The sequence below is a fragment of the Pagrus major genome, chromosome 20 (genome assembly GCF_040436345.1).
Source record: "Pagrus major chromosome 20, Pma_NU_1.0".
Taxonomy (NCBI): domain Eukaryota; kingdom Metazoa; phylum Chordata; class Actinopteri; order Spariformes; family Sparidae; genus Pagrus; species Pagrus major.
The window spans coordinates 11119470-11138493 of NC_133234.1; the positions used below are offsets into that span (position 1 = coordinate 11119470).

Here is a 19024-nt window from a genome sequence, read left to right on the forward strand (position 1 = left end):
TTGCCTCTTTCCCCCACTGTTTATGACACCCATTAAAGTGGTATTTTACTGCTGGAAAGATGGTCTTTTCATAAAACTGGGCTGTCTCTGCAGTACAAAGATGCAAATATTTTTTTTAATTGTTGCTATATGACCAGAGAAACACACCTTCATAAACCACTGTGCTGCACCAGACCACAAAATGCTCCTGCTGGTGGGTGACATGACAGCCCAGGACTACAGATGGAAATCTGCTAGAGACAAAGCATCTTTCCTCTTTTTTGAGATGAAAGTATTTTGCACATGTTCTCTGATATATATTTAGGTGGATGAAAAAAATGGCAGCCTTGTCTGTCTCGTATTACAGCTAAACAGTTTGATCTGAGTTTTGTGAGCTTCCCCTCACTCAATCCGACTGTCAAGACAGGCATACAAAAAACGCAAAAGTAATCTGCAGTTTAACGTTTTCCTTTAATTAGGTGTTAAAATATAAAAACTATGATTTTGTGCTACAAAATACAAATAAAATCAGAACATCTATTACCGAGCATGTGAACCATACAAATATACAGTATCTACAACTCTGTCTTCTCTCTGCGTCAGAGCATCAGCAAGGTTGATGTTTAACAGAAATAAATGAAAGGAACGAAAGCACATTCCTGTTATAACAAGCCAGTGTAAAGTAGGATTTTCCAACAGTTCCTTCCTTGACATTGTTAGTCTTGTGAGATGATGTCCAGGTTGGCGAGGTGTCTCATGGTGGGCCTGCCATGAGGACAGTTCCATGGATGCTCAATCTCCCCCATGTGAACCAGGAGCTTCTTCATCTCGCTGACACTCAGAGCAGTGCCAATCATCACCTTGAGATGGACATGAGCAAAACAAGAGATCATGTGTCAGGAATATAGCTATGTTAGACAATAAGTCTATAGCAAAACAGAATAACAACTGCCCTTATTGTAGGTATTTAAGGACCCTCAGTGTTTTTACACTTTAGATTACTCAAAATCATACCTTACTCTACAGATGTCTTGCTGGCTCGTTTAAAGGCACAGTTTCTGAAGATGGGCTGTGCGCAATTCTCTGTGGAGTGTTTTACTTTCACAGTGTTGTACCTAGCCCTGCTTTATAATAAAAAAAATTATGTAAATCCCACTTTCTACCATATGGGACCTTCAAAGTGTCTGTTTATTTTCATTATAAACTCACAGATTTTCGACAGGCTCGTGAGGCAAACATCTGCCTGACGCGGGATGGTCGACACATGACCCCTGGGCTGTCGCTCAACATGAAGATCAGCTCTTCAATGTCAGCTGGGCCAAATGTCCAGTTTTTACTGGTGGGCAGAGACACCAGCTTCACCCTCTCCATCACCTGAGCTGCAGTCACAAATAAAAAAGTTAGTTTAGTGTTTGCAATCATCAAAATAGGGAGTAATTGTTTTGAACTTCATATAAAATTATATCATCAAAATAGGGAGTAACTGATATCATCAAATATCATCAAAATAGGGAGTAATTGTTTTGAACTTCATATAAAATTAACTCACTCAACTAAATAAAATTAAATTACTAATTGCTTGTATTCAACAGTTAAATGTTCGTACCATCCTCATCGACGAGGAACTCAAAGCCATTCTTTCTGAAGATCTCAATGTTCTCCATGAGTACATTTTCACTGACAGCAGTAAGGTGAAGCTTCTGAGGGCTGCACATGTAAAGGGAAAAATAAAAAACAGATCACTTATTAGTAAAAAAGGTCATTCTAAACGACAGAAGGCAGAATTTATCAACAGATTTTGATTCTTACGCAATGAGTTTCTGTCCTTGGAGCACAGTGTGCTGCTGCAGCATCTCAAAGTTGTATTTTTCATCTGTGGCATGCTGGTCGATCATGAAGATGTCCGAGTTGAGTTTGGTGATAATGAAGCCCAGGTTAAACTGACCTATGATCTCCATCTGTTTGAACATGTCTTTGCTGTATGGATGAAAGAAAGATAACTTACAGTTGTGGAAATTACACACCAAGATTGGTAAATTCAGTCAGCAGCATTTACAGGAGCAAAATCCTACCTAATCTCCTTCTTGAGCTCATCCTCTGCACTCTGGTTTTCTCCGGGGTTGATCTTGGCCCTGAAGCGTCGATAGCGCAGATTCTCCCCGGCCCTCTGTGCCTGTGTCTCCTGTAACCTTTTCATCTTCCCTGCTAGCTCTTGGAATGAGAACTTGAGAGGCACCGTCCTCCTCTGACGGCAGACAGACGTGTCCACCATCAAGGAGGATTTCCCTGAATGGTTTGAAGAAGAGTTGGATTTGTGCTCTTTAGTGAAATATGGTTTCTCTGTCCTGGCCCTCTTGGCATCCGGGCTCACAGGACAGTCCTCGTTGGAAGTGATTGGACCAGTCTGTAGCTCTGCTTCTTCAGGAACGGTGTGATTATCGTCGGACGTTTCTTCAAATGTTTCATCTTTCACACTGAGTCTGTCAGCTGCTGGCTCAGGAGAACTGGACTCTAGGCCTGAACACTGAACATCTGGTGTTCCCATGTTAACATCACAACTGGAGTCTGTATCCCTGACAGTCGTTCCGTACCTGAACCCATCTAGCACAGAATTCCTCACTGGGGAGCATTTTGCTAGATCTCTTGAGGGTTTCAAAGGAGATCTTACACCACTCAGGGTGCAGTTAGTAGGTTTGACAGTGTCCTTAAAAAAAGATTGTAGTGTTTTCTGTGTGGGGCCGATGTTGGCAGCTTTTGCAGCACTTGACTTGTTCCCAGAAGTGGAGCTGTGATGACTTGCAAAAGCAGCTTTTGGGCCGGCCAGGTTTAAGGACGACTTTGGTCTCTGGGTGACTGGTTCCTCTCCAGATTCTGGTGTATTCTCATTAGATGGGACAACTTTGCAGATTTCAGATGCTGCTGTTGTATCTAGAGACAAAAAGCACTCTCAGTATTACTCTGCCATAATATAATAAATAAATATTATGTGTTGCTATAAATGTTAGAAGTAATGATCTGCACTTACTGGTGCTGGTTAAGGGTGTATAGTTCAGGCTTATCTTATTGACTCCTGCCTCAAACATGTTGATAAGAGAGGTCTTAAGAATAGCCAGCAAAAGTTTCTCCTCCTGAAGGAAAATCTGTCGTTTGTCTGGGGTGACGTTCACATCCACACACTCTGAAATAACACCACAAAAATGCTCATGTAGAACAGAAAGTCTGTGGTTTGTTTGAGGAATAACTTCAGTTCAGTTATCTGCTTACCTGAGGAAACAGCTATATTCAAGGCAACAAATGGATATTGATGTCTGTTGTACATGTGATACACTTCATTCACAAGTTTGGTCACCTGAAAATTGAGGTTAACCAGAAATTAGATGTGTATTAATGTGTTTGTCAACAACTATAAATACTCCTGTAGAGAAAAGTAAAACACTGTTGTAATAATACAGAAAAAAGGTCTCAGTTATATGTGCTAACAGCTGCATTAAAATGTGCTATTACCCATTATTAAATGTTTGTATAAATTACCTTAAGGGGATCACATGGCCGGTTGTTAATGAAAAAGAACTGCCTGTCTGTGGCACTTCTCCCAACGCCATGGTCTCCTCGTGACACAAACCCTGTGATGCTGCCAAAACAGAGTTTTTCATTTAAAAAAGTACTCTTTTGTTTGCACAGAAGGAATGAACAGGACTTCCATAAAATGGTGACACTCACGAAAAGAGCTGTTTGGGTAGATCGGCTTCTTTGAGGCCGTATTCTTCAAGAACATTTTCTGTAGCAAACGCTTGCTGAAAAGGCAGAAGACTCTGCAGCTGCAGAAGACACAACAGACACTGAAATTAGATACTTAGAAAACCAAATAAGAGAAATGTTTTCGTCAACTAAGGAATTACACAGTTCCTCTAAGGTTTGGGGAAATTCTTTAACTCTTGGATTTCAACTTAAGAACTTAAGAAAAATGTTTTATTTAATTCAAGGCAGCATTGTGGAGAATCAGACTGACACTTTCTGCAGATTACAGATAAACAGTATAGTCAAGAACAGTGTGAAACCAATGTTCCAACCTGTTTTGGTCCAAATATGGCCCCTATGTTGTCTCTCATACTCTGGCTGCCACTGGTGCTGAGGACTGTGCTGCGCTTTCCTTGCCCATTTTGGTTGGAGCAGGTGATACGCACTCCTGTGGAGATGATACAGTAGGACTGCAGGATATGTATCATTTTGGCATACTCCTGAAAATACAGAAGAATGAAATATTCAATTGAAGACAATGACACTGAAGAGGTATAAACTTATACATTCTATGGCACTAAATGAAAAATGACAATTACAAGGCATTACAAGTCATATTATGTTCTAAGAAAAGAGTTTTATTTCAGAATTAGTTTGGATTATTTATGTGATGGTTAAACTCTTGCTGCATTTACATTGGTGCTTTTGTATGCTCTTGCTCCTTTACTGTGTTAGATTTCAGTTTGAAATCAACTTGCAAAGTTATAGAGGTGTTTTCGGTGGTGTGTTCATGTGCTGCTGGGAAGCTCAGACATTCAGGATTTGATGCGCTCCTACATTAATAAAACAAATAGGTGCACGTATGTAAATGGGAAGGGTCAAACATATGATGTGAATTTGGTTGTTTTTTTGCTTTCAGAAGGTTGAGTACAAACCACCACATGGAAACACAACTTGGAGGACCTTTTGATTGCAATCCACACTTTCAAATGTATTATAACACAATATTTAAATATTTTTCCAAGTAAGTGTAAAGTCACTGCAAGACAATCTTATATAACAAGAATGGAAATCAATGGTTGAGAAGATAGTAGGAAAAACTGTTAAGTAAAAAAAACACATTCATGTTTGGAAAACTATCTGGAGTTTCAGAAAATGTATGTGAGAATGATCCTTTGATGACTGACCTTCTTAATATTGCGTTGGAACTCCTTGTGTCGAACAGGCAGGGTGTAGAAGAGCTGCTGGAGACTGACTGTGGTGCCTTGCTGCCGGGGATGAGGTGACTGCTGCACAAGGTGGCCTTTTTGGTCAAACACCAGCTTGGTCCCCACCTGGCTCAACTCGTGGCATGTCACCACAGATAGGTTACTGGAGCACGGGGGGATAAAGGGGAATTTTAGTCGATGAGATAACAGTTAATATAGGTTTATGTGCTGCGTTAACGTGGCTGTTACCTCAGAGCGCATAAAGAGCTGAGGGCTTCACCTCTGAAGCCAAATGTTTCCACATGGATGAGATCAGAGAAGTCCCTCAGCTTTGACGTGTGATGCTTCAATGCTGTGGAACGGTCAGAAGTTTCACTTGACCAAAAAGATCAGCTAGACTTTGACTATCTGGGTGAAGATAAACAAAACTGACACTTACTCAGTCCTTCAAAATTGGCTTCTTCTACTCCTTTGCCATTGTCTGACACTTCCACCAGTTCAGCTCCACACTCCTTTAGCCTCACATCTGTAACATGTAACAATGTGGTTCAGAACTGTAGCACTCATGAGCAATTGGTGGGCTATCAAAACCTCATTAGCAAACAGAAGACCCTAGTATCACACTGTGTGCATCAACACTTACCAATGCTGGTGGCCCCTGCATCTACGCTGTTTTCCACCAGCTCTTTGACAGCGGTGGACAAAGTCAGCACCACCTGTCCAGAGCAGATTTGATGCACTGAGTGCTTATCGATGGCCTTGATGGCTTTGGCAGGTTCAGAGCAGCTGAGAAGAAAAGCATTATTCAGTCACAATGATGTATAACTTTATCTTCTGTTGAATTCATATTTGAGCAACAGATTTAAACATGTACAGCTATTTAGAAGAGATTAAAAGCTCCTTAATGGTGCAATACAGTATGTATGTACTACATGTAAGATTTAAGATTGAAACCCCTCAAAAAAAGAACTAAAATAATCCACAGAATGTGAAGAAATCACAGTTTTGATATTACGACATCTATGTATTAGGACGTAGAGATATCTACTGAAGTTATCATGCTAATCAGCTAGCCCTGCCCTGTCCTGGACCAGCAGTATAAACATCAACACTTCCCCTGTGCTCCAAGCTCCCAGTCTGGACCACTAGCTGCACGGCTAACTGAGCTAACTAGCTAATGACAGCTAGAGTTAGCAGCAGTTTATGGTTACTCTGATGATGTGCTGCTCCCTATTTGTTTTCAGTATTAAAGCTGCTGTAAGTGTTGCTGTCGTTTTAGCAAACTTCCTGATTACTGTTGGAATATAGAGCTATTTAACACTTTATTTTAATACAAATAGATCACTTACAGCAGCTTTAATTCCACAAGTGGCAGATTCTTACATATTGCAGCTTTAAACCCTGTGTTCTCTGATCTGTGATAAATACATGAGAATTGTGGGAATAATAATAAAATGTGATGTCTCACTTAAATGTATATTGCTTGTGGAGTTGATTTTAATCTTATTGTACTATATTGTAGAGTGGCTCCATTATTTTAGTAAGAACATGTGTTTTAGGTGTAAATAAGAATATACACGAGCTTTTCTAACGGTGTGGGTTCCAAATGTAACACACGTCTACACTGTAGATTTGCATAATGTAAAAACAAATACATCTGCAGTCAAGATACCGAAATAATTACTCTGTTAGCTTACTTACCAAGCATCAGACATCTTCAAAGACTGAAGAGCTTCACGAGGTTTTTGACATGCGACTCTATCTAACACGGTGGAAGGAAGAGAAACCCGCTAGTTAGTAGTCAACATTGTCAAATACAGCAAGTTTGTTTTGAATTGTAAAATTTCAGTGACCACGCTTCACGGCATCATGTTGTAAACACAGAAGTCGAGCTGTACCGCGCGACTGCGCAGATCGTTCGCGAGCGTCAGCTTTGCGCAAAACTGCGCAGTTTGTCTCTTAAAAGTAATAATATAAAATGAAAATGTGTGGAAGAAGCAAATTCACAAAACAGACACAAATATAAGAGTGGCGACAGCATCAAACAACTGACACACGTGCGTCAGGGTTATAAAAACAGTTGCCCAAAACTTTGTAGCATTTCATCACCGAACCTACCGGAAACGTGACGTCAGGGCGCGTGTACAAATACCTCATATTATAAAAAAACGAATGAATAGCTTTTTCGTGCAGGGTCCTTCTCAGTGGTTTGGAGCTTTACAATTATATTTATGTTAGAACATAATAGTTTTGTTGCTTTCATACTATCATTTTTAGCATAACTTTTGTTTAGTCAGTTAGTCTTGTTCTTGGTCGAGCACGTATATTGTCAGACGGTCCCTGACTATTTCTAATGTGGAAACATGGCCGAATATATGGTTCTTGTGAGAGAAACCTTCCACCGTCTCTTCTGACATATTTATGCGATGTAAACACTTGTTAAGCCAGAATTCAGTGATTAGTTTTGACGTATCTCACTGCTGACATGGGATAGCTGCGGTAAATTGAGCAGCATTTTAAAATACGCACTTTTTTTGACGAGTTATTATTCTTCATGCACAATAATGTACAGTTCGACATCCAACCACGGACTCCTGCGGTCGGAGGAATGTTCTGGTAGCAGCAGTAATATTTTGGTCCACCACAACATTAAACCCCTCAGGACACATGAGGGTGAGAGTAACGGACTGATGAGTTGGGCAAGCGAGGAGGACGATGAAGTCCAGTTTGACAGTAAGCAGCTTTACTTAAGGTTTATACCTAACTGAACAGTGTTTACTGGTCCTTATCGACCTGACTTTGGTGGTGGTGGTGGTGGTTCACCCATATTACCTGACCCAATGATACCAGAATAAAACGTAGATCTGAGTGGTTCGAGACTTTCTTGCTTGTGTAAATAGCCAGGGGCGTAGTTGAGGGATTAAAGGCAATGTCAACACATGACTCTCTGGGCCCCCCTTCTTAACTGTGGTACAGTGCCCACCCTACCTTTACTCTAGATATCATAATATTTTAAAGAATGATGAGTAAAGCCGCTGTATCCTGTACTTTTAGAAATGCAATGAAAAGTTATGACTTCAGTATGTACCCATGTCCATTTTGTTAAATGGCATAATAATAAAACATTACGCATTTTTATGTGGTTGATAAAAACGGAGTGCAAGAGTTCATTTCTGTCCACACCTGTAGGACATAACATTTTGCTTAACGTAGGGCTGGGCGGTATGTCCTCAAAATAATATTGCAATATTTTTAGGCCATATTACAATATACAATATATACCACTATATGTTAGAATTTTATCAAAAGCATTTTATAAATGTCCGGACTGGGCGACAAAATCAAATATCAGAATATTTTTAACCAAAAAGGCCCTTCTTTGATATAGATTTGATATAGATACAGCAGTATTGTAGGGAAGACTATTGATACATTCACAAAATACCAACACAATGAGATTGCTGATCAATAATCATCATAATGTGGACATAATGACTAAGTGGGTAAAGGCAAGTGTTAGAACGAGTAGAAGAGTCTGGTAAGTTCAGAAAATGACATCACTTTACTGTAATGGTGCCTTTAAAACCAGGATAAGACAATACTTATGCCATATAAAGATGTAATGATGTCCAAAATCTAAGACGATATATAGTCTCATGTCACGATAACGAAATTTATATTGTATATAGTGCCCAGCTCTACTTAACATATCAAACTCATAACACAGTTTATAGCTGTTATAGCTTTAACCCTGTCAGTACCAGTGTAGTACTTGTTATTACACTTTTTGAGAAAAAATGCTTTCCATTCACACAAGTTTTAGTCTCTTCCTCAGCCTAGGCCAGCCTGTCATCCTATACAAGCCATGGTAGATTCCCTTTTTTGCATAATATAAGCCTCTGTATGATGTAAGGTTCAAGACTGATTCTTAGAAGTAGAAATAACCACTCAAATAAATATACTTCAGTCTCAGTCCTGGTCTCTATGAAGAGAAAGTATGCCAAAGCTGTTAAAGGCCTCTAAAGTTGTCTTACTTTATAATGCAATTACTAGTAGATTTTTCCCAGAATTGTTGCAGTCTAATGTTATTAACAACTAGACAGTCTGACATGTTTTTTCCATTTCTATAAAGACATATATATCACATTGCGGTATAAATCAATATTAGCAGAAGGTCTTACAGAGATATTTTGCTCATTATCTTTATACAGCTCAGCTCTAATCAACAGGCTTAAAGGGGTACTCCAGCAATTTGATACTGCACCTTCAGAAAGTAAGAGGCCTTGCGCTGGACAGGCTGAAAATAGAATGGTTAAAATCGAAGCGACAGGTGCATGAATATCCAGACTTTTTGTTTATTAGTATGAGTTTAGGTTCAAAATAGGTGGATCTTTTTTTCTCTTCATTGCCCATAATGCACCTTAACAGTGTTCTTTCATTAGACCCCCCCGCCTGTTAAATTTAACCATCTTTCAAACTACATGCCTCCAGTTTATAACACAGTTTTTTTATTGAACGTTTGAAGTCTCAAGCCAGATCTAGGATTCCCCTGATGACATCATCAGGGTTGTTTTCACAGTCTGAGAAGTAGCCTCATGGCCCTTTACTCGTAACCTTACATAAACTTGCATTTAACGGTAAGTTGGCATGGTCTAGTGACATCATCAGGATGTTACATCAAGTCGGATCCTAGTTTAGCAATACATTTCTACTTCTCGTTTTGCCCTATGTTGTCATTTTCATTTTGTTTTAATCAGTGTAGTTGAAAAAATGTTCAGTACAGATCAATTGCTCTCTGCCTGTATTTTCACCTATAAATTTTTTTTTACATAAAGAAAAACAAGTCAGGACTTGCCCCTCCACACTTCCTGCTGTACAGTATGGTGAAATGAGAGTAGATGAAACAGCCCCTCCTTTCCATCCTGGCACAGTGACCAAGTGTCTCAGCTTGATCATGTGTTATTGGAGTACAGTTAGGTGGAGGAGGCTGGGGTCCACTGGAACTGGCAGATAAGCCTTACTGCTGTGCACGCCCCCTCATGTGTAAACAAGATGAGCTAATTTTTTGCCTTGGATGTGAGCAGGATAATTATTAGTAGAGCTCTGAGTGCTTAATGTCGGACCAAAAGTGTTTTTATACAGAAAAATGGACCTAGGAGACAAAAACCTTGTTGAATTGATAGCAAAGGCTATTGAAGAAGGTAAGACTAAAGAGAAGAAATTTTGTGGTTATATGTGTATTTGATCTTAGCTGACAAAGTCAAATATAATGTAAACTGTTGTTTTGTGCCACAGTTTGAGCCTTTTAAGAGGATTTTTCATTGTAAAAACTATTTCATCACTTCCTCTTTCATTTTTCTATTCCATTTTGTGTGCTCAGCTTCAGACACAGATGATAACCATGAGGTGTTGATGGCTGGCAGGCATTACCCGTCCATCCAGGAGTTTGCCTCAGCAATCCCCAACCACCTTCTGCTGGGCTCTCTGCTGGAGCACCTGTGCTTCGTCTACGAGAGCAATCCAGCACGCTCACGTATGCTGTTTAAAGGTATGTACTGAGATGAAGTGATAGCTAGTTTAAAGACTAATACATTATACATACGATTTGTCATTAATTCCTAATTCAGTTATGAATTGTTTTGTTGTAACTCTGACAGTCATTGGCCAGCGTTTAGCCGCCATGAACCTCCTCTCACCTTTGGCCGTAAGTGATGAGTTCAGCACCGTCAGACTGCAGCACAACCGGGCCTTCACTGAGCTGCTTCATGCTGCCAGCTCCTCGCTGTATCCACAGGTAACAAAATCATCAGTATGTCTTTGTAGTAGTCAGTATGTTGTCAGTTTTAATGTTGGGACTGACTTAATTTTAACTAATTATGTAAAATGAGTACTTGTACTTAGTGTAATAGACATAGTCAGTGAGAGAAGCAGCAAACTCAGCTTGTAGTTTTGTTAATTGGGAAGTGCTGTAGCCACTAACTAACTGGTACTTGTTTGTCCTCTTTTCATTTCACAGGGGCAACAACTTTTCAGTACAAACGCACACAATGCAGCAGTAAGGTAGGCTGCACTTTGAGTAGTTGACTTGCTTGAAAGGAATTTTTATTTAATCTTTATTACATTTATTTTTAGTTGCGATGATAGGTCGCTCTAGCGGACACCCGGTCGATCAACCAGTCGTGCCACTTCCAATTTCCCCACCTTTTTTTTGTTCTTGTTTGTAATTATTATGGTACGTGGGTCAAGTGTGTGTGTGTATGTGTGTGTGTGTGTATGAGAGAGAGAAGGCGTGTGTTTGTGGTCATGTCAACTGGCTAAAAGGGAGTGTGGCAGTGGGAGCGGCCTACAACAAAATACGCATAATTTTTGGATTAACAAAGTTATTAAGTTATGTGAGTAATGGATTCTGGTAACATGACCAAACTTTGTAGAAACATCCCATCTTGCCATGTAATGAGGTTGTGTACATTTAAATGCATGTACGTATGGATGCCCTTGCGTACCTGGTTGCAGCTGTTGTGAACTCACATGTTTTATTAATATAACACAAGGTCAAAGAAGTGAATACACTTACACACTTATAGAAAGGAACAAACAACACAAAAAAATACCACCTGCTGAAAACAACAGCACATTATAAAAGAGAAGTATTTAATAAGAGATGTTTGTTTTTGTCTTCCCACAGACCGAAGGAGGGCCTGTTTCAAGCGCAGACGTCTCGGTATCTTAGTGAATTTGAAGAAATGTGTAGACTTGGAAAAGGATCATATGGAAATGTCTGGAAGGTATTTTACTCGGTTCTACTCCATACTTTTTAACAAACTCCTCCAAAGTAGAACATGAGTTGAGTTGATCAACACAATCATATTATGTGTGACTTTATCTTGTAGGTTATGAACAAACTGGATGGACAGTGCTACGCTGTGAAGAAAATACTCATCAAAAAAGTCTCAAAGGATGACTGCATGAAGGTGGGCCATCAGTGTTTTGTCAATAGAGGCTTTATTTTTACAACCAAATACAGACAGGTGATAGACGGATAATTGTATGATCTGGTTTTGCTTTAGGTCCTCAGGGAAGTCAAAGTGTTGTCCAGCCTGCAGCATGTAAATGTTGTGGGCTATCACACTGCCTGGATGGAACATGTTCAGCCTGCGGCACGTGAGTGTTTAGCTATTTAGCTACGTTTGTGAGTGAAGTTACTTTTCAAGGACTTTAGAAGCTTTTTGTTAAAAACATTTCTGTTGCAGAGCCTGAGTCTCTCCTGCCTGCACTGAGATCAGCTGGAGATCAAGAAAGGTAGGATCTCACACTAACTGTTCTTACATTCATTTATATTGATATTTTTCACCAGTAAATTAATTGAAATGTAACTATTTTTCAGGAAAATAATCAGTGTATTAATCAATAATGGAAATAGTCACAAGTTGCCCTAGTATCAATTATTATATGTCCAGAGCATATGAAACTGTATATGGAAACTGTATATGCCGAAAATATGAGCACACGTGTTGTTGTATGGAAAGTATGTGAATTAAAACAGTGGCGATGCTGGGGTTAAGCGCTAGTTATATAAAATCGATTCAGGAATTGTGAAAAAATAATCCTGTTAATTAAAGGAATAGTTCCTAGTAATAGAGGGTGAGTCGATAATGACTGAATTTCGTTCTAGAGTGAACTATTCCTTTAAGGGAATCAATATTTTCCCCCACACCTGTTATTTATAAGGTTTATTGATATCAGAATCAGAAATACTTTATTATCCCGAGCGGAAATTGTTTACACTACAGCTGCTCCCATTCAAGTTCAGAATATGCAGAAATAATAATAATAGTAATAGTAATAATAATAATAATAATAATGATAATAATAATAACAATATCTATATATAACAAAAACAAAACAAAAATACAAGAAATGTACACTCCACTAGAATAAATATACACATATACATATACAATAAATAATGCTTACTAAATAATGATACTTGTAATTACTGTGTATGTTGGATGAATTACAGACTTGATTAACTGCACATTTTTATTGTTGTCGTCAAGTACTTTTTTATTAACACTGTGTTGCAGGTCAAAAAATGAAAAAATATTCCAATCACTATTTATACCAGTGTATTCATCTCATGTAGATGCAATTATAGTTTATACAGTAAGTAAATCATGACTCTTTCATTCACAGTTCTGATGAGAGCCCTGACAGCGGCAGCACCAGCTCCATTGTTTTTGAAAGCCTCAGTCAAGCACCGACAGATGCAGCCCCAAGTGCCAACGCACACCCAAGAGAGACCCAGTCTGTCAAAGCTTTAGTTCCAACCCAAGAGAATGGCCAAGTGGTGTGTCCCAAGACGATGCGGCGCATCCCTAAGAACTACGTCCCCTGTGTGTTCCTGGGACAACGAGATCCCATGAAGGGCACCAAATGTCCTGCCACAGGCTGGGACAGTTCAGCACTTCTAGAGGAGGAGTCTAGCAGGAGTAGCATCGAACTGAACAACAACTTCTGCATCGACAAGGAATGTCAGCAGTGGGCTGACGTTCCCACAACAAAGCCTCCCAAAGAGGTTTGTGCTAAAAGAGACTTTCAGTGATCAAACAAGAATTTGAAACATAAAGATTACCATGTTCTATAGCTTACTGAAAATGAAAGATTTGTTTTCAGAATTATTTTTAAAAATGTTACAGTTTTTAGTTATAGTTTGGTTGTATCTGCAGGTCCAGTTCCACCTGATGCTCTACATCCAGATGCAGCTGTGTGAGCGCTCTCTGAAGGACTGGATCTCTGACAGGAACAACAAGCCCAAAGAAGAACTGACCTCAAAATGTAATTGTTAAAAACATGCATTGATTTAAATGATTACAGATTAGAGAATCACAGATGGTTTAAAATGATTATGTGTCAACTTTTGTTCTGAGTTAAACTAAAATACAATTTTGGAAAATAGATTAAACGTTTTTTTATTTTCAGGTCCGTATGGATGTGTTGATACTGAACACACACTGAGCCTGCTGAGAAGGATACTTGAAGGCGTCGAGTACATTCACTCCAGGGGAATCATGCACAGAGACCTGAAGGTAAGCTACTGTGATTTGTTTTATTTAAACAGAAGCAGCTTATGTGCAGTTTGCATCGACACACAGGTGTTAGAGAGGAGCCATGTCAGTAAGGCTATTGAATGAGTCCTGGTCACCATCACTGTCGGTCTCAAAGGAAATGCGTGAATCCTCCCAGTAGTTGAATACAAAGTTATAGACACTCTCAGGCAGGACTTTTCTTAATTCATCTCTCTTGTCTTGGACGTATCTTAGATAAATTGCTCTCTTGCAAATATCCTGAAGGCTCCTTGGCTGCTGAATGAGTTTTAGTAGCTGCTGTGTCTGTTTGAAGAAACATGGTAGATTCAAGGTGGAGGGCAGGAGGCCTTTGTGGTTGTAGACAGTAAGCGGCGAGATTAGACTGAAGAGTTTCACCAGCAGAGACTTTTTCCTCACATTAGCCCTGCGGTTCAGGAACAGAAACAGACAGTTCTCTCCTGTTTTGCTCAGCTCGTTGATGTTGGCTCCATACCTGAGCAGCAGGTCCACCAGCTCATTGTCGCCTATGCTGCACGCCTCCTGTAAAGGTGTCATTCCTGCCTTGTTTGTAGCGTCGACCTGGGCTCCGTGTTTGACCAGCTCTGAGATGCAGCCACTGAAGTCCACTGGGGTTTTAGCAGTCTTCATAGCCGTTGCCACAGCAGCTATGTGCAGAGGGGTGTTCCCAGAGTTCTTCACACCCTTGAAAATAGTCAAGAATTTACTTGAATTTAATACAGGACATATGTAGAACCTAATGCACATATTTCAACAGAATAAAGAGCACTACAAGGATCGTAATGTGAGGGCAAAGTTTGGTGTCACTTGAATTTCTATGCACAGAAACGTTTGCATGTGAATCAAAAGATCTTTTGTGTTGTCTAGCACATTTACTTGTGATTAAGATATCATCAGGATCACTAATCAACAGTTATGAATCATTAATTATTTTTATTAAGAATCTATGATTGTTTAAAAAAAACATTTAAGTACTTAATACAGAGACTGACTACATAAAATAATTCCAAATATATCTTGAAAACTCATCTCTGATGCAAAATTCACAGGAAATAATCTGCTCGAAATTCATTCAAATGGCTCGTTATACATAAACGTCTGGCAGTTATTGCAATTCACTATTTGGGATGATTGGACAGTTTATCATTTGTTCTGCACTGTTGTTATTATTATTCATTGAATATGATGTGAAATACCCATAAAACAGGTCAGTTTACAGAATGATAGAAAAGTGTTCCGTTAAGGGAAGAGGTTTATAAAGGGTATTTTCAGCATTTTTTTTAATATATATTGACATTTCATAGACTGAACGATTAATCGATGAATTGGCAGATAAATTGATGATAAAAATAAGCATAGGTTGCAGCTTTAGACATTTTGACTCACCATAACAGGAAAAACAGAGGTGTTAATTAAACTACAAAGATATATGATGGCTCGTGTCTGTTCAGGTGTCCCAGTAAGGCATGGAATGTAGCCCGTTGGAATGTACCTTTAGTTAATGACAGCTGTGCTTCACCTGTTTTGACAGGTCAATATGACTGCTGTGAAAGAGTCTTCAGTATTTGTCTTTTTTGTTTTATTGCGAGTCTTTAAGCAAGAAGAAATAGATGATAACAGAAGAACATCACAAACCATGTTGATATCTGCTCCCTCTTTAATCAAGCTGGCTATAATGTCCTTACGAAGGATCCCAGCGGCCATATGCAGGGGCGTCATCCCACTGCCGGCCACTGCGTTAATATCAGCACCGTAGCTGGCCAGAGTATGGATGGCAGACAGAGCTGTGTAGTGCACTGCAAGGTGGAGAGCTGTCTGGCGAATCTTGCCATCCACCTAGGGAGGAACCACAAGACACAGTCGATTTTACATTAAACACTATACTCACAAAAGCAAAGAGGCTAAACATAGATTTTGCTATATGAAAAAGTTTTACCTTTGCATTGATGTTAACACCGTGCTCACAGAGGAGCCGTAGACAGGCTTCTGCCTGTGTAAACCTGCTGGTAACCACAGTGCAGAGCTTGGAGCCTGGTTTTGGCCAAGTAGTCTGGAAACTAGGCCAACTGGTTATCACCAAGTGTAGAGTGGTTCGACCAAGCCCGTCCCTGTGACAGACGCAGGGGAAGTGAAACTGTTGCAGATATACCAAAAATGAAATTAGACACTTGCTGCATACACAATCTAACTTAACTATCCCACTGAAATGAGGGGCTCCTCCTGAGTTGTTGTAGTTGTTCATTCTGATATGAGAGGCTTGTTTAACACTGTAGAATTGATAGGCGGGATGTTTGGTGTTTAGTGTGTGTACAGGATGTGTTTGTCCAGACCTCATCTCAGGGTCTGCCCCTGCTGACAGCAAGATCCGCATGCTGTTTACTCTTCTGTAAGAGGCAGCGAGGTGAAGAGGACGGATAGCACGACCCTAAGGCAAGACATGACATGACATGACAAGACAAGACAAACTAGACTAACCCTTCAAAAAGTACTGTCTAGTTTGCCTTCTATTTTAATAAATCAATGATCACATTAGAGCAAAGACACCTGACAGTTCCGAGTAATTATTGAATTTTCTTGTGGTTATCATTAACTTACATGTATCATGTTCCAATTCTTACAGGTGATTTGTAAAAGAAAGAAAAAGGAAATAACAAGAAAATGGCTGCATTGTTGCGTTTACCTTACAGAAAACCTCTGAGGGGGTGCCGTCTTGTATCTTGAGGAGATAGTTGCTGTCATACCTTTTTGTCATTTCTTCCATACGTCCCAAGTCTTCATCCCGAATAGCGTTATAGAATTCGTTGCCCTGAAACTTAGAAATGTTACTGTTCCGGTCCTGATGTTCCTCTCTCTCCTCCGACATGACTAGGCACTGAACTTCATTGCTGTCTGTATTTGGTTTTGCTCATGGTGAGCAGTGGTTAAGAGCTGGTTATTCAGGTTTGCACATGCAAGTCTGTATTTCTTCGAGGTGTGTCAGTTCATTTTTGGCTGTGGAAGAAAATTAAGGACACTACTCCTGTTTTCTGTGTTTGGTAGTTTCAACAGCTACTTCTGTTTTTTGGGTTTGGGGTTTTTCGTCAGTCTGATTATATCATGTAGGTTTGAGTGTTGCACGTCTAAGTTTGATGTGTGGGCTTCCTGTTACAACTGATAACTTCGTGCTGTGTGTGGGGCCAATTATGGGGACTGGTGCGTCCCTTCAGAGTAAATTAGAGGTTTTCCAGTGCTTGTGTGACTTCAAAGAATGCACTTTGCATAAGCTCACATGCTTTGGAAAATACATGAGATACCTGAAATGCTTAAAGTCTTGAAATCTGCCCTGAAAATATTGTTTGAATACTATGATCTCATATGCAAAAACATCTGCATCTTTACACCCAGTCACATATAAAACTAATTGTGATATTTTTGCATTTTCCCACAGCCAAGGAACATTTTCCTCCACGGTCATGACTGTCATGTTCGGATTGGGGACTTTGGTTTGGCCTGCAGGGATCTATTAATGGATGGCCATAAAAGCACCACCTCTCCCAGCACTGGTAAATACTGCGCACCTCTTATCTTGTTGATTTCAAGTCACAGTCCCTCACAGAATCACCACCAGATGGGGCCATTTGCTTTAAAGTCACATTTCTGGTGTGTTTTTGCAGATTCCTCACATACCACAGGTGTTGGCACATTTGTATATGCTGCACCAGAACAACTGAAGGGCTCCCATTATGATTCAAAGGTAAACAAATGAATAATATTCAGACAACTTCAGACTTAATTTTTCATAGAACGCAACATATTTTCTTGCTACACTTTCCATTATTAATATTCATCATTATCATCTCTTCTATGACTTTTTGAACAACTGTGAGTCTAAAATTTATTTGTGTTTTTCCCCTCCCAGTCAGACATGTACAGCATCGGGGTGCTCGCTCTCGAGCTATTCCAGCCCTTTGGGACAGAGATGGAGCGGGTCCGGACCCTTGGGAACCTGAGAGAGGGGAAAATCCCAGACTCGTTCTGCCAAAGATGGCCAGTCCTGACTAAATACATCATGAAACTGACAAGTAAAGAGCCAAGTGTTCGGCCCACAGCCAGCCAGCTTCTACAGAGTGACCTCTTCTGCAGTAAAGACATTGTATGTAGTACATGGATAGATCGTAGCTCTATAAATAATTAACCCCTTCATGACTTTCTGTGCCATTAAAGGTAAGAGTATTTTGGGATAACTGATCTATGTAAGTATGTCACAATTATTTTTCCCCCCTAGGTGATCCATGGCTTGCAGAAAAGGGTTGAACAGCAGGAGGAAGAGATCATGCAGCTGAAGAGACAGATCAGCCAGCTTCAGAGCTCACAAGTCACAGTTCACATCTCTGAGCCGGACAAAGCCTGACCCTTTAATCTCAACTCTTCACAGACTGTCAATACTTGATTCATTCTACCACTGCTGTACTGTGTTTTGCTTACTTGGTACAAGTGGTAGAGTGTGCTTGTGTGCTTGTGTGCGTGCATGTGTAATCATTTGAGTGTGTCTTGTGCACCTGGATGTAAGGGTGCTATTATTTATCTTCATTCAGCTCAATAAAACCCATTTCTGATATGCCTTGCCAGATTTACAAACAGCAACATGTGATTATTGATCATTTAAGATGTTTGACACTTAAAACACATTTTTACTCTGATTTTTGTCTAGCTTTGTGAGCAGCCCATTGTCAGCAAATTGTCAATCAATTGTGGACACAATTAGCCTTCCAGTTTTGATTGTATTGGGACATGGGCACATATATTTATGTGCACAGATGTACAAATACCCTGCACATGTGGTTGATGATGTTATATGCGGTTTAGTTATTGATCACAGGGGATGCTCCCTCATGTTTTAAGGACTTTAAATTGTGGAGCTACTGTGTGCACTCGAAAATGTCTCTAGAAATGGGCATTACAGCATAGATATGGCAGTCTGACTGTCTGTCTATAGCCAAATAAATATGCTGGTAT

General features: G+C 39.8%; 3 protein-coding genes across 4 annotated transcripts; 1 reads left to right on the plus strand and 2 right to left on the minus strand.

The window, feature by feature from the left end:
* Window positions 1-431: 431 nt before the first annotated feature.
* On the minus strand, window positions 432-9863 carry pms2 (PMS1 homolog 2, mismatch repair system component). The gene is made up of 16 exons (XM_073489291.1): window positions 9781-9863; window positions 6627-6687; window positions 5569-5711; window positions 5365-5451; window positions 5175-5277; window positions 4905-5088; window positions 4050-4217; window positions 3700-3797; window positions 3511-3610; window positions 3244-3328; window positions 3005-3157; window positions 2052-2907; window positions 1789-1956; window positions 1586-1686; window positions 1189-1358; window positions 432-839 (listed from the first exon to the last, which is right to left on the minus strand). The coding sequence occupies exons 2-16, from the start codon at window positions 6638-6640 to the stop codon at window positions 696-698; spliced, it is 2574 nt and encodes an 857-aa protein (XP_073345392.1). The 5' UTR covers window positions 6641-6687; window positions 9781-9863; the 3' UTR covers window positions 432-695.
* Window positions 7113-18626, plus strand: eif2ak1 (eukaryotic translation initiation factor 2-alpha kinase 1). 2 transcript variants are annotated; one of them, XM_073489292.1, is made up of 15 exons: window positions 7113-7658; window positions 10306-10473; window positions 10583-10719; window positions 10942-10985; window positions 11611-11710; window positions 11816-11896; window positions 11993-12086; window positions 12176-12224; window positions 13119-13500; window positions 13652-13760; window positions 13905-14011; window positions 17457-17571; window positions 17683-17762; window positions 17928-18161; window positions 18294-18626. In XM_073489292.1, the coding sequence occupies exons 1-15, from the start codon at window positions 7490-7492 to the stop codon at window positions 18417-18419; spliced, it is 1995 nt and encodes a 664-aa protein (XP_073345393.1). In that variant the 5' UTR covers window positions 7113-7489; the 3' UTR covers window positions 18420-18626. The 2 variants fall into 2 exon arrangements, with proteins under 2 accessions (XP_073345393.1, XP_073345394.1); XM_073489293.1 differs by lacking the exon at window positions 7113-7658 and adding an exon at window positions 9850-10126.
* On the minus strand, window positions 14061-16471 carry LOC141015304 (ankyrin repeat domain-containing protein 61-like). The gene is made up of 4 exons (XM_073489294.1): window positions 16360-16471; window positions 15966-16137; window positions 15665-15865; window positions 14061-14713 (listed from the first exon to the last, which is right to left on the minus strand). Exons 1-4 carry the CDS (start codon window positions 16398-16400, stop codon window positions 14081-14083), a joined length of 1047 nt encoding a protein of 348 aa, XP_073345395.1. The 5' UTR covers window positions 16401-16471; the 3' UTR covers window positions 14061-14080.
* Window positions 18627-19024: the final 398 nt, after the last annotated feature.